We start from the raw sequence: 16,776 nt of genomic DNA, 5'->3' as shown, positions 1-16,776 counted from the left end.
AGTTTTTTGGGTTGTTGCCTTAATTGGAGTAAATGCTGTTCTCTTTTTGTAGCTGGAATCTGGGAAACTTGGAGCAGACAGGTCTTCACCAGATATTAAAGCCGCGTTAAAGCGGGAGCGAGAGGATCACCAGCACCTCTTGGCTGAATCGTACAGCGCCGTCATGGACCTCACAAAACAACTGCAGGTCAGCGAGAAAAACTGGGCACAAGAAAAAGAGGAGCTGCTGACTCGCTTCCAGGAAGAGCGCAAGCAGACAGCAGAGCGAATCAAAGAATTGCAGAATAATCTAAACCAGGTGAGAGGGCTATGACAGAATTGAGGGGGGTGATGGATGAGTCCCACCACAATGACCGTACAATTTTTAAGAGCTCTTAAGATTATATTGTCATTTCCACATATAGTTAACATGAGCATGTTTGGTCCTTAGCTGGTACAGTATTACTGTAGAGTAGACTGCAGTGGAATAAGTGTTAACCCTCCTCATTGGCCTCTACCTGGCTGTATCTGCGGATAGGAGCAGAGAAAGTTTGGATACAGCATGGCAGGGTCATAAAAACTGAGGAAATCATTGAGTTGACTCACATTCTCTCATGTGAATCAGAGATTGTTTCCAATTTCCTTTGTTGGCAACTCCTTTGTGAATTAACAGAACAACTATTTGCAGCGTCACAAATGTAATGAAGCAAAGTATGAGACAAATGATCAGGCATTTTGGATTTCAACATGCCAGATGCTTTTCCATGGGAGATAACCTGCTTCTTGAAAACAGAAGCTTTATTTTCCTCTTGCATTGACCAAGGGTGCATACTTATGGTAGAGCTGAGAGAAATGGCTGACAGCTGTCTAAAGCGTTTTGTTAGCTTAAAGGTGCTCATGCACGCAAAGGTTTTCTGCAGGCAACACATCAATGATAATCGTCTGCTTTATTTTAATGACATACCAGTAAGTTCCATTTTCTGCTTCATCACATCGCAGGGCAACCGCTCCAACAAGGGCGACCCCGCTCACTGATGACTTTCCACTATTACGACACTCCCATCCTACATTGCCAAAATCAAACAATTCTCAAACTGAACCCATTGGTAGTTACATTGCTTTCTCAGACTGTCAAGTAGCGAACCTACACATTTAGGTACTCTAACTAGAGAAGCAGGGTAGCATCAGACCCTAGGGGGCTGGAATAGTGTCATGTTCATCACACCCAGCATAGTCTTGGTAGCGCTTTCAACAACTTGACTGATGAGGAGAACTCAGACTTATTGTTTTAATTTGAGACAAATGTGCTTGATGTGTCCTATTAGTTTTCTATTCTTTTATGTTAACAAGGTTAATGCATCTCCCTTGGGTTAGCAGGGTGGTGGCTGTGCTCCATATGTCTCTGTGTTAAGCAGATGTCACGGGTTCTGTATAGGAATACATCCTGCTAATGTTCAGGAGGGATGTACGGTTATGAATAATACATGCCCAGGCCAACGATGTATCCAGTCATTCCATAGAAGAGCACTTGTTGTCTGCACACAAGACACTGTGGGGTAACCCATTAATGATTAAAGGGTCATTTCTCTTTATTTAAATGAAAAACCAGCTGCAATCCAGTTAGATTGAAGTCTTTGAGCTGTTTCTAGGCAATCACTTCTATCGTCACCTTAACAAAAAAGGTTCACCGCTTCCGTTACAGATCTGAGACCTATGTACCCCAGATCGCACGATATAGTTTATATCCAGTGTGTCTTATAGAAGTTGTAAAAAAACCTTCTATGCAAACCTTACCCCACAGCTTTGTGTAACATTTATGCTTAAAGGGGATATTTCATGAATGGAGCCTGACTATGAGCGAATTATCACAAGCCTGGATTCTCTGACCCCTGACTATCAGCTATGATAGGTAAAGCTGCATCTGGCAGTACATTTTCCTGTACAGCGGCCACTACAGGGAAAATGTAGTATTACATGATGGCAATTCGAATGAATGGACTACCCTGGCCATATTCATCATTGTACTTTGAGCATGCTCAGAGCATGGACTAGGCAGTGACTGCTGCCAGCTGTCTGCCTCCCATTCCTGACTGGCTTTACGCCTCCTCTTCCCTAACATTACGATCATTAACACTTCCACTGACAAATGTGTGCACTGAACCTATGGGGATTAACTCTCCAAAAGCAAATGCACCCTCTGAGTTCTGTGACCTGTATCCATGCACTCGGCACATGCATTCTTCAAAGGGTTAATCCTGTGGGTAGCCTGTCACATCTCCACTCTTGGGTAGCTTCAAATAATAAATATCTGGACCATCAGAATACACCTTGTCCTACAGGACATCCAGTGGTAGAGCGTCGGCGGAAGAAGCCAAGGGGACAGAAATACCTTGGTTGTAAAGCAAGTAACCAGTGTAAGAAAACCAATGCCAGGTGTAGATGCTGAAAGGGGTGTAAATACTAAACAAAGCACTTCAATGGAGGGCCCAAAACGAAGACTGGTATGGGCCCCCAAATCCAGGTTCCAGTCCGGATCCAAATCTCCACCTTTTTAAAACACAAAGTCCATGCGCAGAAATACAGCCAAAGTTTTAGTAGTAACCAATTTCCAAGATACACGTTAATGGAAAGCAATATACATGCATCTGTTTCGGAGGACATCTAGGATTGCCTCCTTTATCAATCATGATGAATATTAAAGAAGACAGCCTGGTTAATTAGTGTGCAAAAGCTAGTTAATTACCTTCTTAAAGACCTTGTTGGCAGTGGTGGAGAGCTAACGAAGCGATCCTGGACCATGCTGGGTTGGTCTGAGGACCAAAAACACATGGTCACCAGAAACACGTGTGTGCGCTCCAAACACTGGGACCGCCCCAGCGGGAAGTGGCTATCTGTTCTACTTGCCATAGCCATCGTGTGCAGACATCACAAAGCCAAAATCACCCGCTGTCAAGGATACCATAAACCTTGTTGAAAATCCATTAAGATGTGAATATGCGTAAAATTCTTAAACTATTTAACAATAAGACAGGAACCCAGTGTAGTTCTAAGTATTGTAACTGATATATGCCATAGATCTAAGATTACATATATAATGTGATATGTCTCTAATCCATAATATTAGGACCTAAAAGGACCAATGTAGATTAAGATATAGGATATAAAAAAGCCCTTTGTCTAAGGGAATACGTATATAATATAAATCATCAATTCATTATATATTAATAGTTATGTAGTCGAGTCTCGTGTGGCGCAGAGTGTTAAGGCAGCAGAATGCAGTCCTAAGCTCTCGCTCGTGACCTGAAGGTTGCGGGTTTAGGTAGCCGCCTCAAGCTTGACTTCTCCTTCCGAGGTCAGTAAAATTACCTAGCTTGCTGGGGGTAAAGATGACTGGGGAAGGCAATGGCAAACCACCCCACAAAAACAGTCTGCCAAGAAAACGTAACGATGTGACATCGCCCTAGGAGTCCGTCACGGCTCGGTACTTTGCCTTAGTTATGTAGAAATAGGATCTATGTATAGAGCACTGAATGAAAAATGTATAATGAAAAATAGGATAAATACAGTTAAATAATGAGAAAATAGGAATACATAAAGACGTATTGATAGAAGTCCCCCCCATCTAACATCTATAAGGGGCATTTTAAAAACTCTTTTCTCTCTTTTCATATCATTGTGTCTTTTGTACGTCCGTTCATGTACATAGGAAGATATCTGCCTTGGTTTTGCTCCATTCTCTTTGAATCGCCCTCTATGTAGCCAGTGTAGGACAGAATGACTGCAGGATCGGACTGCACAGGGTTTGATCGTAGTCTGCAACCATGAATACACCTACAGTACGCGTAGGTAGGCAGAAGCTCGCAGAATTGTCTAGTTTGGGATATGTCTGAGTAATGACCAGATGGTTGCAAAAGTAGGCATAGGGTATCCCTTAAGGTAAGTATTGGTCGGTGTGGGTTACACTGGTCTGCTGCCTTGGTTTACAAGCAATCCAATAATGTCCCCAGAAACAAATGACTTGTCTAGCCACATAAAACAATAAATCAATCAGTCTTCTACATGCACATTCTCCACTGCAATGAGGCTAATCCCCACTTAGTAATCCCCCCGGCTCTTGTCATTTCCATGTGTTGGCATTTTCAACCCAGCAATAACCTAATTTTGACTGGATTAGTTTTGTGAAACCTACAGTTGCCAAAATATATTTAAATCCTTCAATCGCCAGAGGCAGGAAGGGAACCGAATCCCAGCGCTGCGTGATGTTAAATTCTCCACGGCTGCCGAATGGAATAAATTGTGTCTGGGATTTTGGAGGTAGCGATAGCCCATTACTATGCAGTTATACTTATCCACGCTGGTAATGGCGGCAGCAGGGCTCAATAAGACATTTTACACCTAATTAGCGGAGCGCTCTGTAATGAGAAAATAAATTTAAATGTGGGGGCAGGGAGTCTACTCTTCAATAGCATGTCGGGCCATACATTTATATTGTGTGGCAGAGCGCCATCTCTGGAGCAACACAGTACATAGCTTTTTAGTTAAATATTGATGTATCGTCTGTGTAAAAGCTGATTTTAGAAAGCCGGACGTGACCTGCACAGTATGTTATTTTAAATTACATTAAACGCACAGTAAAACTTAATACACCTGCAAAGTGTATGCAGGTAATATGCTAAAAGCAAACATTATGTATCATTTGTGTACAGATTACTAGCTAGAAAATAAAATGTGTCTATTTGTAGCACTGAAGATAATTGGGTCATACAACTATGTTACAACTTCGATGCATACGAAGGTTTCTTGTATCAGATTCGTGTGGCGCAGAGTAGAATGCAGTCCTAAGCTCTCACTCACGGCCTGAAGGTTGCAGGTTTAATTCCCCTAATGGTTCAGGTAGCCGGCTCAGGGTTGACTCAGCCTTCCATCCTTCCAAGGTTGGTAAAATGAGTGGTAATGGGGGGTAATAAACAAATTACTTGAAAGCGCTGCAGTGTAAGTTGACGCTATGCAAATGGGTCCCTTCCCCCTCCCTCAACGGAAAATAAAATCCTATTTTCCATTGGATGCCATAGTAGTATGTAGGTAATCTGCTCCAGAAACCTGGTTCAAATGGGCATATCTATCATGGGTTCACTTTAAGAATTCGTTTTGTCCCATGTATGTTTTACTCTGAAATGCTCTAGCGTTTCAGGAAAAACCTACGTGGGGAAAAGCTAAGCTCAGAGTCAAACTTCTGTGTTCAGTTGAACTCGAGATCTGCTGTAGCAATCGGCAAAAGTTTTGCTCTTTGTAGAAGTTCCCAGGGGCTACTGTTTATCCTTGTGGAGATTGTTGGTATGGAGGATCTTGCAGGCAATGCTCCCTTGGTGAAAGTATGCAAACTGGCTCTCCTCCAGAAGAAAGAAAACTGCCTCTCTAGTGTCACCTATAGGTAGCTACTACGCAAGTCAATGATCAACCCTCGCCTTGAAATATGACTAAAGATATCGGCCAAACCAGAGAATCCCATCTTCCTTCTGCAGGAGTGCTAATTTGCATATTTCATAGTAAGACAAAGCCTAAAACAGGGACTATCGGTACTTGGTGACAGTCACCAGCATGCTCATTTGTGATTACTTTTCAGAACGAAGAGGAGTCTTGGCTGAGAAGAGGCCCCGAGAGGAAGAGTGGATGCTGGAAGGAGGTGTGAATCATATGCATCTCTTATAAAAAAGATTCTATAAAAACCCTTAGAATTATATAGCCTTTTAGACCCATGCAGGGATTTTACACTGTTTGTACCATTTCAGGGGCAAATCGCTTTTAAGTGTAGCTCTACTTTAATATAGAAATAATGACAAATTGCTGTATAAATGGCTTATATGAGCTATTTAGAAAGAAGCTCATTCCTAAAGTCCCCTTGAAGGGAATCTGTCAGCTAGAACATGCTGTCCAAACTGCAGGCATGAAGTTATAGAGCCGGAGAAGCTGAGCAGATTGATATATAGTTTAATAGGGAAAGATTCCGTATAACTTGTATTTTATTCATTTACACTTTGCATAATCTGAGCTGAACAGTCCAATGGGCGGAGAGATCAGTGATTGGCAGTTACCCCGGTATGTACTGTCATACACAGCTAGCTGTCAATCACTGATAGGACCGCCCACTGGACTGTTCAGCTCAGAATGTGAGATATAAGTGAATAAAATACAAGTTATACTTCATCCTTATGCATAACACCGTAGATCAATCCGCTCTGCTCCTCCTGCTCTACAGCATGTTGTCCGAACTGCAGGCATCATGTTCGAGCTGACAAGATTCCCTTTTAATCATGGATTGCTTTATTCTAAAGATAAATCCAGATTCGGTAACAGTCCTGAGCACCCAATGCAATGTTAAAATCAAATTATTTTGATGAATCACTTGTCATTATTATTATGCTATACACAAGCTGTAAATCCAGTGATCCAAGTTATAAAGTTATATTCACAAATGTAACATATGATCACTGTGGATTTAAAAATAAAATGCAATGACCAACCCCCTTCACCCCCCCCCCCCCAAGCAGTATCAATGGAAATGTGTAAGAAAACCTTAGATAAATATAAAAAAAAATTATACAATAGACAATAAATTATAGTATATCCACAAAACAAATATGACCTTGAAAGCTGACAATCACAGAAAACAGCCATATACTTACTCACTAAGTGCATATAGATGCATCCTCTGACCATGCAGGTAGCAGACTAACAGATGATGGAGCTAATTACACCTGTGTGGGACACCGATGAGACAGCCACTCACACTGCCGCTTGATATAGAGGGGGGGGGGTGGATGCTTGGTGTACACTCCCACACAGAATGGATACAAAGTGCCAGACCATTCTGATATATGTAGTTCACCATGCAGACCAGCAACCTATTAATGACGCCATGATAATTCGGCGGGTTGCCCTGCATTTCCATCAGTGAACCACATTGGTAGTGCCATCCTGGGCTCCCCCTGGAGTCTTAATGCCACACTGCATGTGAATGATAGATAATAAATGCAAGGCATTGGCTGGATGTTGGCCAAGATACATCAGCCCACTAACCACTTCACGGTTCCTTGCGTTGTAGTGGGTCCCTACACTAATATAAATGCATCACAGAAGGGGAAATCTAGAATCTATATGCCCTCCATAGTGAGTGAGTATATGGCCCTTTTCTGTGATTGTTTTTATATTTCCTCTTCTGGAATGACCTTGAAAGCTGTGAATGCTGTCAGTTCACCATAAAGCTTATGGAAAAAATGCCTCACTTGTGGTGAGCGACCATAGGATTGTCAAGGGAATAGGTTACGATGCGTATGACACAGCTGCTCTATACAGTAACTCAATACATTCCTTCAGCTGCTGGACATGAACTCCCTTTACCTCTTCTAGTCTTATGTAGGAAGAAAGGAGCTGAATACATGAGACCCAGCCAGGGAAGGCCTTAAAAAACCGTGTTCTGTACCTCCCTTATGTCACTGCGCATAGCAGCACACAGCCAAATCTCCCAATATTATAATGGCTCCTTTGATCTCCTGAGCTGTGTAATATGAATATTTATTAATGGGTAACACCGGCTTTGTTCTAGGCACTCAATGACAAGATGCAGGATAAGGATATTGACTGTGACATAGATGCCAGTGGGACCAATTTAAAAAGGTAAAGCTTTCTTGATTCCTCATTTTGTTGTAGTGAAGCCAGTTGTTAATCATTAGCGTATGTAACATTATCAGTAGACCCTTAATATAGTGTTATACACTGGTCACACACAATCGTATTCCTGCCTCATTTAGGCCCCCTGTCCACGGCCAAGGCGGAATATCGCTAGCAATATTCCGCCACGGGGGAGCGCTGACAGGTCTCAGAGGTGAGCCCATCTGATAGGCTCACCGCGGAGAATCGGAGCATGCCGCAGTTTAAATCTCCACTCATGGATGCCGGTGCTGCGCTTTCCATAGCAACGTTATGGAAAGCTTTGCAGAGCGTGATCGCCCGCGGGTCATTGCCCGTGGACAGGCAGCCTCATGTAACCGTAATACGGATATGTGCCTCAGCCTGACTGGTCAGGATGCATAAATGTGGCCGGAATACGCTCATGCATCACCAGTGTTTGAGAAACGAGCAAGACTCCAGTGGGTAAAGGAGTGCAAAAATTGAATAACTGAGCAGTAGGAAAACATTGCCTCGTCAAATGAATCCAGGTTTCTGTTGCACCATGCCGATGGGACAGTCGGAATTTGGCACAATCAGCATGGATCAATGAACTCTTCCTGTTAGCTGTTCAGAGCATATTAGCACCTCCATGTAATTTTCTGCAACTACAAGAAGCTGTCTGTATGGGCCAATATTTCTGAAGAATAATTTCAACACCCAGTGGAATCCATTGCTTTCAGAACTGTAGCAATTTGTTGTGCAAAAGATGTCCAACGTGCTACTAGATGGGTGTCTTTAATAAAGATGTCCATTCATTGTGTAGACAACATATCACAATATGGTTGCTCTTCAGAAATAAGATCATCAGCCTGACCTACACTGGATTCTAAAACTTTTTTTTTTCCCTGCAGAACAAAGTCTGTGTCATCAATGTCCGAATTTGAAAGTTTGCTGGATTGTTCTCCATTTCTTCCTGGAGAAACGCCCCTTAATAACATTGGAAACAAACAAGGGATGAAAGATTTTCTGGCTTCCCAACTGCTAGCCAGTGATTCCATAGATTCCGAAATCGGTCAGAAACACTGCCCGTATATGAACGACAAAACTTTGTCTGACCATTTGGCCAAGGCTAATTTGGGTATCTCTTCTTGGGATTACACATTAAGTAAATCTGGGAAAAGTGGAGAATCTGGTTACAAGCATATACAGAGAAGTTACACTGCCCCAGACAGAACAGGCATTCGAATATATTACAGTCCACCAGTTGTACGAAGACTAGAGGCTCCTTTGGCCCAAAATAAGGAAGAAAAACTTATGGTTGAGCCAGGATTTCTATTCACAATGGCAAAGCCTAAAGATTCAGAAAAGCCAGAAAGATTGTCTCGTAATTCCTATAATCAATGGTTTTGCAAATTCTCCAAGAAGGAGCATGACCTTTTGGATAAGGATGCAGTTGAGGAAACAAAGTCTTCTGTTCCTGCGTTTCCATCTTCTTTGGGTGATTTGGAGATCTCCGGAAACATGAGTGATGACATGAAAGAGATCACAAATTGTGTCAGGCAAGCAATCCGCTCCAGCTCATTAGAGAGAAAAAGTAGAAGCGCATCAAGCCAGACTGTTGGCCTCTCCACAGTTGGGGTCCAGACTGTCCAAATGGTAAACGTTGGTCTTCAAACTGATCTACCCAGAACAAGTCTTCATGCAAAGAGCTGGTCACCAAGAGGTTCCTCTCTGCTGTCTGCAAGAACCAAGCATATTTCCACATCACTGGACAAAGTCCATTCCCGAATAGAACGGCCTTGCTGTTCACCCAAGTTTGGCTCTCCCAAGCTGCAGAGAAGGTCATCCTCTAAACTAGATGCCTCTAAAGATAGAAGCCTGTGGAATCTCCATCAGAACAAACAAAATGGATCAGCCTGGGCAAGATCTACAACTACTCGAGACAGCCCAGTTCTCAGCAACCTTTACGATGGATCGTCCAGCTTGTTCAATGTAGTGGATCATGCTGGAAGCACAGAGTCTCTCTACAAGACAGGCGTAGCTGAAAGAAATAAGCCAGAAGCCCCTAAATATGGCATTGTGCAAGAGTTCTTCAGGAATGTTTGTGGCCGTAGTGGTCAGAGCTCTAGTACAGCAGGCACTGAAAAGAAAGAGCTGGAGGAAAATCATAAGAGACCAGATAACCATGACCATTGCTCATCTGCTGTGTGTCATCCATCCCACAATGTCTCTAAACTGCTGAGCAAGAAGACCCCAAGGCAGCATGTCACTGAAGAACATAAGTCTACTCCCACAAGTCAAGGAGCTAAGGATGTAAGCTCCAAGGACCCTGACCTAATTTCTACAACAGCAACTGAAGTAAGTGCTACCCTTTGATGTCTTGCAGAGTGCATACGACTCTCCTAAATTATAACCTGTCCTCTTTGTAGTAGTGAAACCAGAGAAGATATTACCACAGCTGCACTTCACTTTTAGTCAGCATGTTCACCTTAAAATCCTTGTCACCTTGGTTTTCCTGCAGGATTACTCCTGTAATTGCAGTTCACATCCTGTAACCTCCTGCTTCTCCAGACCGTCCCGAACCCACTCACGCCAGACCCAACCCAGGTGCCAGCTCCACCAAGAACCAGCGCCATCTGAAGAAAAGCCAGGAACTGGTTGCAATTGAAGATGAAGGGTCCAGTTTACTGCCTATAGTCCACTGTAAAGGAAGATAACCACGTATAATAACCTGTTCTTGCCTTCAATTTTGTACATAGGTTCATAAAATAGATTGCAGTTAACTCTTTCTTGCCCTGCTGGATGCTAGTAGAGCGCTAAATTCATAAACGTTTTGCTAACCTATGTACCTTTAGTAGGTATGTATGCATACACTGTACTTTTGGATTCTGTATGTATAAATACCAGATTACTAGGGACTACTTTACTGCCATAAGGACTTACCACATGTCTGTCACAGTAATGCACTATGTTTGGTCTTAACCATAGATGGAAAAAGTTTATGTCCATCCTTTACACCAAACTCAATCATTCCCTTTCTTGCACAATTTGGGTAATTGGTCCTTTTTTGTATTCTCAATTATCCATCTTAGAGGCATCTGCAATATAATGTAGTCCTGACAACGGGTCATGGTGACCCAAATGTAACATGTTCTGGCTGCAAAAGTAGATTTGTACAAGGCTTTTTTGTTACAGTGTTTAGAAATCAATATGACAACACTCCTGGGTGATTAGACTAATTTATTAAAAAGCAAGATAAAAATAAAAAGGCAATCTTAGATGGCAGAATAATGATAATGAGGACTACAAAAGTTCTGTGGTTCTTATGACAAATATTCTGTTTTATTAAGGAATTAGCAGTGCACCAGTGACTTTGTGCCAGCGACGCACCCAAGTCATATGGGTAGAAAAACCTTATTTTATTTAATTGATATTTTAGTTGCTGGGGAGGTTATTACCCAAAAGAAGACATTCTTGCATAATGGATACAAGAAGCTGCCCTGTTAATAAGAATTTTCTGTAGATATGAATATTTAATTGTGTCCATATATTTGCCATGTGTATATAGTGTGTGTATGTGCGTGTATACGTCTCCACTCTCCTGATCATTAACCACACATGCATTGTCCTTCTGAAATGCATTTTTTTTTATTTTTAGGTTTTTGTTCTTTAATCCTTCCGCTAATGTTGCTTGCTTGTTTATATGTCTTTTCCCCTCTTTTCTGGATAAAGACATGTTGGAGTCAAATTGTCATACCAGCACTCTCCTATATGATATATGTGCCCTTTGTTTTTGGTTAAAATCTAGAATAATGGTCTAGATCAGTGTTTCTCAACTCTAGTCCTCGGGACCCCCAAACAGGTCATGTTTTCACGGTATCCTATAGGAAGAACACATGTGGCAATGTCTGAGGAACTGATAATTAGATCACCTGTACAATACTGAGGAAATCCTGAAAACATGACCTGTTTGGGGGTCCTGCGGACTGGAGTTGAGAAACACTGGTCTAGATGGCCAACCTAATCCTGAGACTGCCCATAGCCTGAACAGAGTAGCTTCAATGGCATTCAATATTCTACATTCCTCTGTGCGAGGTGCAGTTAAAGGGGTTGTCCAATTGTAAACTGTTGATGACCTAACCTCATTCGATCGGCCGTTCTCTGGGCCACTGCGATCATGCAACAAACTGATCTTTGCAGGAAGTTAACCCCTCTGTTCTCACTGCAGTGGTCATGTTTGGTATTGAAGGCCAATTTTTTATTGACATTAATAACAGGTTTACCTGCAATACCAAAATGGACCACTGCAATGAGAATGGACGTGTTTGATTGGAGGGGGTCCCAGGCATTGCATCCTCATCAACTATCCTGAGGACAGGCCATCAATAGTTGCAACTAGACAACACCTTTAATTTAATGCCCCATTCAGTCGGCCTTATGAGTTGTGCCCGACTATCTTGGGATGCAACTCTCATTGGACAGCGCACAGACATCTGTCTGTATGCTGTCTGATCTAGGGGGGTAGGGGGTCTGATCTATGGGAGGGATGGAAGAGAACATTGCATGTCTTATTCTCATTTGAGAAGGACCAGAATAAGAAATGTGATTTTAATTTTTTTTTCTCCTACACAGTCCTTTTTTGGTCCAGGTGAAAACTTGCCCATGTGATCTGCCTCACAGGTTATAATGGATCTGCATGCTGTTTATGAAATACACGGGCATAAAATACGGCCGTCTGGATAGGGCCTAAAGGGGTTGTTTACCTGATCTAATTTGACCTATCTAATCTGTTTCACACTCTTTTTAGACTGTTTAGCGTATTGCATTCTTTACAGCTGCCCATTCTGGTTTTTGCGGCATAGGGTGAATCTCGGACTCTAGGGATTCATTAAAGTGGATAGAGGCTCAACCAATATTCAAGCAACGTACCCACTATGAAAGGGGCGTTATGAGGTACTTTGTGGGTTGTCACCACTTTGTAAGTCTTAGTTTAATTTGAGCCATTCTTTGATGACTGCATTTGCTGTAGGCCATAATATGTCTTTTGAAGCTTCTTTCCGAAGTATACCCTTAGGTATCAACTTCATTGAAGGGAAGACACCTAAAGGTTTAGGACCATGCATACTGTTCGTTTTAACAGTTCTCACGATATCCATAAGAATCTGCTACACAAATTTGTGAATGGCTGAAGTACCAAAACTGACCTTTTCTACATTGACCTGTCTAGTGGACCCCCCACCACCACTCTAAACATTCCTCGTGGTAAAATTTGCAGAACTGCCGTATTACCTAATCCTTCCCTTGGGAAAATTCTTGGCCTTGCACTCCTTCTTGGTATTAAAGTTCTACACTGCCATTCTACATTCTGCTTACACTTTGTGAGCGTTATTGCCACATATACTCTTCTGTAATGAGGGGGGATGATGCCTCTTTCATTACTTTTCCGACCAACTTTAGCTCACACTGCCAATGTGTACTCCTCCCTGTCCTGTGATATCTTGGCACCACACTAGACTTTAGGGTGGAAACGCCTCCTGTAATAATTGATGATGCCACACTCTGACCTCTTGACAATGAGCATTACATTACACTAGCTCCTGTAATTCAGATGCATCATGGTTGCTACATAGTACCACTATGTTCACTCCTGCCTCCAAACCCATATTATCTGGTCTTATACTGTATTATATACTCTATATCTATGTTTTATTTTGGCACACGTAAAGATATTGTCGAATCGGAAACTACACCTCTCAGAATGCAGCACCTAGGGTGCAACAATTTTCCCCAGGCCCCACTTCTGGTTCTGCAAGGGAAATGTAGTATTCCAGAGCAGCCATTCAGATGTATGGCTATCCTGTAATGCAAAGGCCGGTCTCCGTAGAGGATCCTAAGCAGAAGTCCCCTCTTTATGGTGTTCATATGCCCTAATAGAGCATACTGACAAGGGTTGTGCTCTTGATATAACCCCCTTTAAGAAAAAAAAAGTGGTTTAGGGCTAGAAAAACATGGCTACTTTCTTCAAAAAATACCGCCACATTGGTTCGTGGTTTGTCTGGTGTTGCAGCTTAGCTTCATTGACACGAATAGCGCTGATCTACAGTCCGTAGCCTGTAGACAGGCATGGCACTGTTTTTGGAAGAAAGCAGCCATGTTTCATAACCCTGGACAACACCTTTAATACTTTTACAGCACACTCACAGCTCTAATACTTGGATACAGTACTGGAAATGATGGTATTGTTATGCCTAGGGCAGGACCTGGGGAGTACGATGTATCACTGTTTGCTCTTTGGTGTCCTTTGAATCCCTGAGTCGCGCTCCACCCACTCCGACTTTGTACTAGGCATAACAGTGGATCCGTTTTGAACAATTGTGTCACCCACATAGCTAAGGTCTAGACATGCTCCCCACATTGCTACAGCCTTTTAAATAGCGGTTTAAGCCCATACATCCCTTAGCATTTTAAAGGTTAAATTTATGTGGAAGTCTGATCTCTTTTAGAAGTTTTGTATGAGATTTAGGCTAAATTTACATGTGCGAATGCGATATCTGAGAAACTCTCACTCTTAAATCTGTGACTTGCACTGTGCATCACGGTACTCGCAGTTTTCACACACGCTTTTTACCTACGAGAAAATTGCTTGTTTTTAATTGGAAAGATGTAAAAATCACCTTGCACTTGCATGTACATGTGAGTGCGATGCAATTTTTAACTCGCCCATAGCAAATAATGGGTGAGTTTACTGCGGTATTGCAGAAAAAAAGAACGTACTGCGATCTGTCTGTCTCTCGGCATGGCTGTGAAAAAAAAATTGAACATGTAAATAGACCCATTTAAAATAATGGGTTCTATTTTCATGCGTCTCCCAATGCACAAAACTCGCACGGGAAACTTGCCCGTGTAAAGAAGTCCTTATTTGAATGGAACTGAGCTGCAATACCACAACAGTCCATAGACAAAAGTGGTGCTGTTTCTGGAAGAAAGCAGCCATGTTTTTCCAATCTCATACAACTCTTTTAATGCCATATACTGTTGTCTGGTTTAATCTTAATTTGTTTGATTTCTGCATTTTCAATGTAGAAGTGTGTGTATAGTGTATGCAGTTGGAGATATGTAAAGGTAAATTGTACAGTATTATGAGCGAAAATGACGCTTTACCAAGCGGAACAGCAATAAGCAATATCTTCTCCCTTAAATGGGAATCTGTAAATTTCCCCAGTAGAATAATAGATAAAATATATTTACTTTATTATCCTGAGGCTGAACAGTCATTTGAATTGCCCTGCTTAGCACTGGTGTTTAGTAATCCATGACCATGTAAATAGTGTCACAAGTAGGTACATACACCAACGTAGCAGGTCCTGACACGTAGCAGGTCCTGACACGTAGCAGGTCCTGACACGTAGCAGGTCCTGACACGTAGCAGGGCCTGACACGTAGCAGGTCCTGACACGTAGCAGGTCCTGACACGTAGCAGGTCCTGGCACGTAGCAGGTCCTGGCACGTAGGCTGGGGTCCAACAGAAACTCTCATGTATATTTTCCCCATCTGCAAACAGAAAAGATACACAAGTCCCAACTGTAATGCAATTGTAGTTTTTGAATCTAGTCTTTAGTTAATATTACTAAGTTGTCCTCTTGGACAGTGTAATGGCGTATTTGAATGCACTATTGTCTTCTAACTTTGACAGAAGCTATGTCAAATTGAGACCAAAGTTTGCACCTTTTGGCCTCTGTTTAACTGAAGGAGTTTCCCAAATACTCATGATAGGTCATCAGTAGTTGATCACTTGAGATCCCTGGCGATTTGGCTGATGGACCAGCCTACTGTCAGTGCAGCGGGAGCTGATGTCGCCATTACGGTAGGAGCAAGAAGTTTAATAGGTGGCTTCACTTCCATTAAATTCAATGAGAGTGAAGCTGCCAATTAGGCTTACTGCTCAAACCCTGATGACTATGTCCGGGCCCACCCTACTGACAGCAGGCTGGGTGATCAGCTGATCAGCAGGGATCAACTATTCATGACTTCTCCTGAGAATAGATCATCAAGAGTATTTACCTTTTAATACTTAGGGTTTCTTCTGAATACCTTTTTTGGCTATTCAGATGGAAATCTTTAAAAGAAAGGAAGACCTTAGCCAATAACGCCATTTGAATGCAGCTCAAGACTGACTTACCAGTGACTCACAATGGGGATGTAAATTATTTATATATTTGAGTTTTTACACCAGTTTTGACTGTTTTAAACATAAAACACGCAGCACATACATTTGTATTAAAGTCCACCTTATATTGTAGGCACATATATAATGATATATTCCACGCTGTAGATTACTTCTATATCTGTATTGTTGAAAATGCCACATCATACGTAGAGCAGAACTGGTCGTGTGTATATACTTCAAGTCACATCACGTAATGTACATGTTTTGTATCAAGAAAAAAATGTGTTGTTTTTTTTTTGTTTTTGTTTTTTTTTAATTTAACCTAGAAAACCAAAATAGACCATTCTTGGCTTTTGTTGAATGTTTGCAACTAGTCTGTAATGACTCTATTATGCATTCCCATAGGGAAGTCCTCTTGAACACGACTTCAACTACAGGGGTGGATAGCTTTGCGCTACACCATATAGATGAGCAGGCTGGTGTAATATGAGGGATTTCTTTTTTTTTTTTTTTGTAGCACCATTTCCAATTACTATGGGCCTTGTTCACATGACTATTTGCTTTCAGTATTTAGAAGGTCCTGAATTCAGTCAATGGTAGTCCATGCAGTTCATTCATGGTTGTATTTTAAATATTCAGTATGTTCTTTTGTATTTTTTGGTTTTTTTTTCCCTACAAAAGATGCACAAAAGCCAATAGGATCTGGAAAATGCTAACAAAACACAAACTCCTCAGAGCTATTATAGAAAATACAGATGTCCTAAAGCGGGGTCCAACACTTGGCACCCAATTTTATGAGTTAGAAAGGAGAGCTACTGAAAAAAAAGTTGGCTCTGACAGATCGAACCCGACTCATCCATGCAATACATGAGCAGTAGATAATCTAATGTATCACCAGATATGGCAACGCATTATAGAAAAGCCAGAGCCGTGACGATCAGCTGATAATCAGGCCCACTCCT

The 16,776-nt window shown here is 41.9% G+C and overlaps 1 protein-coding gene across 2 annotated transcripts in view; it reads left to right on the top strand.

Moving 5' to 3' along the window:
- MTCL2 (microtubule crosslinking factor 2) overlaps positions 1-16,111 on the top strand; it is a 74,925-nt gene extending 58,814 nt beyond the window's left edge. For both annotated transcript variants that reach the window (XM_066587523.1, XM_066587521.1), the window contains exons 11-15: positions 53-298; positions 5,603-5,662; positions 7,583-7,653; positions 8,559-10,005; positions 10,169-16,111. In XM_066587523.1, coding sequence (XP_066443620.1) covers positions 53-298; positions 5,603-5,662; positions 7,583-7,653; positions 8,559-10,005; positions 10,169-10,315 — 1,971 coding nt within the window. In that variant the 3' untranslated portion in view covers positions 10,316-16,111. The remainder of the gene's footprint in view (positions 1-52; positions 299-5,602; positions 5,663-7,582; positions 7,654-8,558; positions 10,006-10,168) is intronic.
- The last annotated feature ends 665 nt before the right edge of the window (positions 16,112-16,776 follow it).

Source organism: Eleutherodactylus coqui, chromosome 13, assembly GCF_035609145.1.
Source record: "Eleutherodactylus coqui strain aEleCoq1 chromosome 13, aEleCoq1.hap1, whole genome shotgun sequence".
Classification (NCBI taxonomy): domain Eukaryota; kingdom Metazoa; phylum Chordata; class Amphibia; order Anura; family Eleutherodactylidae; genus Eleutherodactylus; species Eleutherodactylus coqui.
The sequence above is the reverse complement of the archived record's forward strand: the minus strand, read 5'-3'. Positions and strand labels throughout refer to the sequence as shown.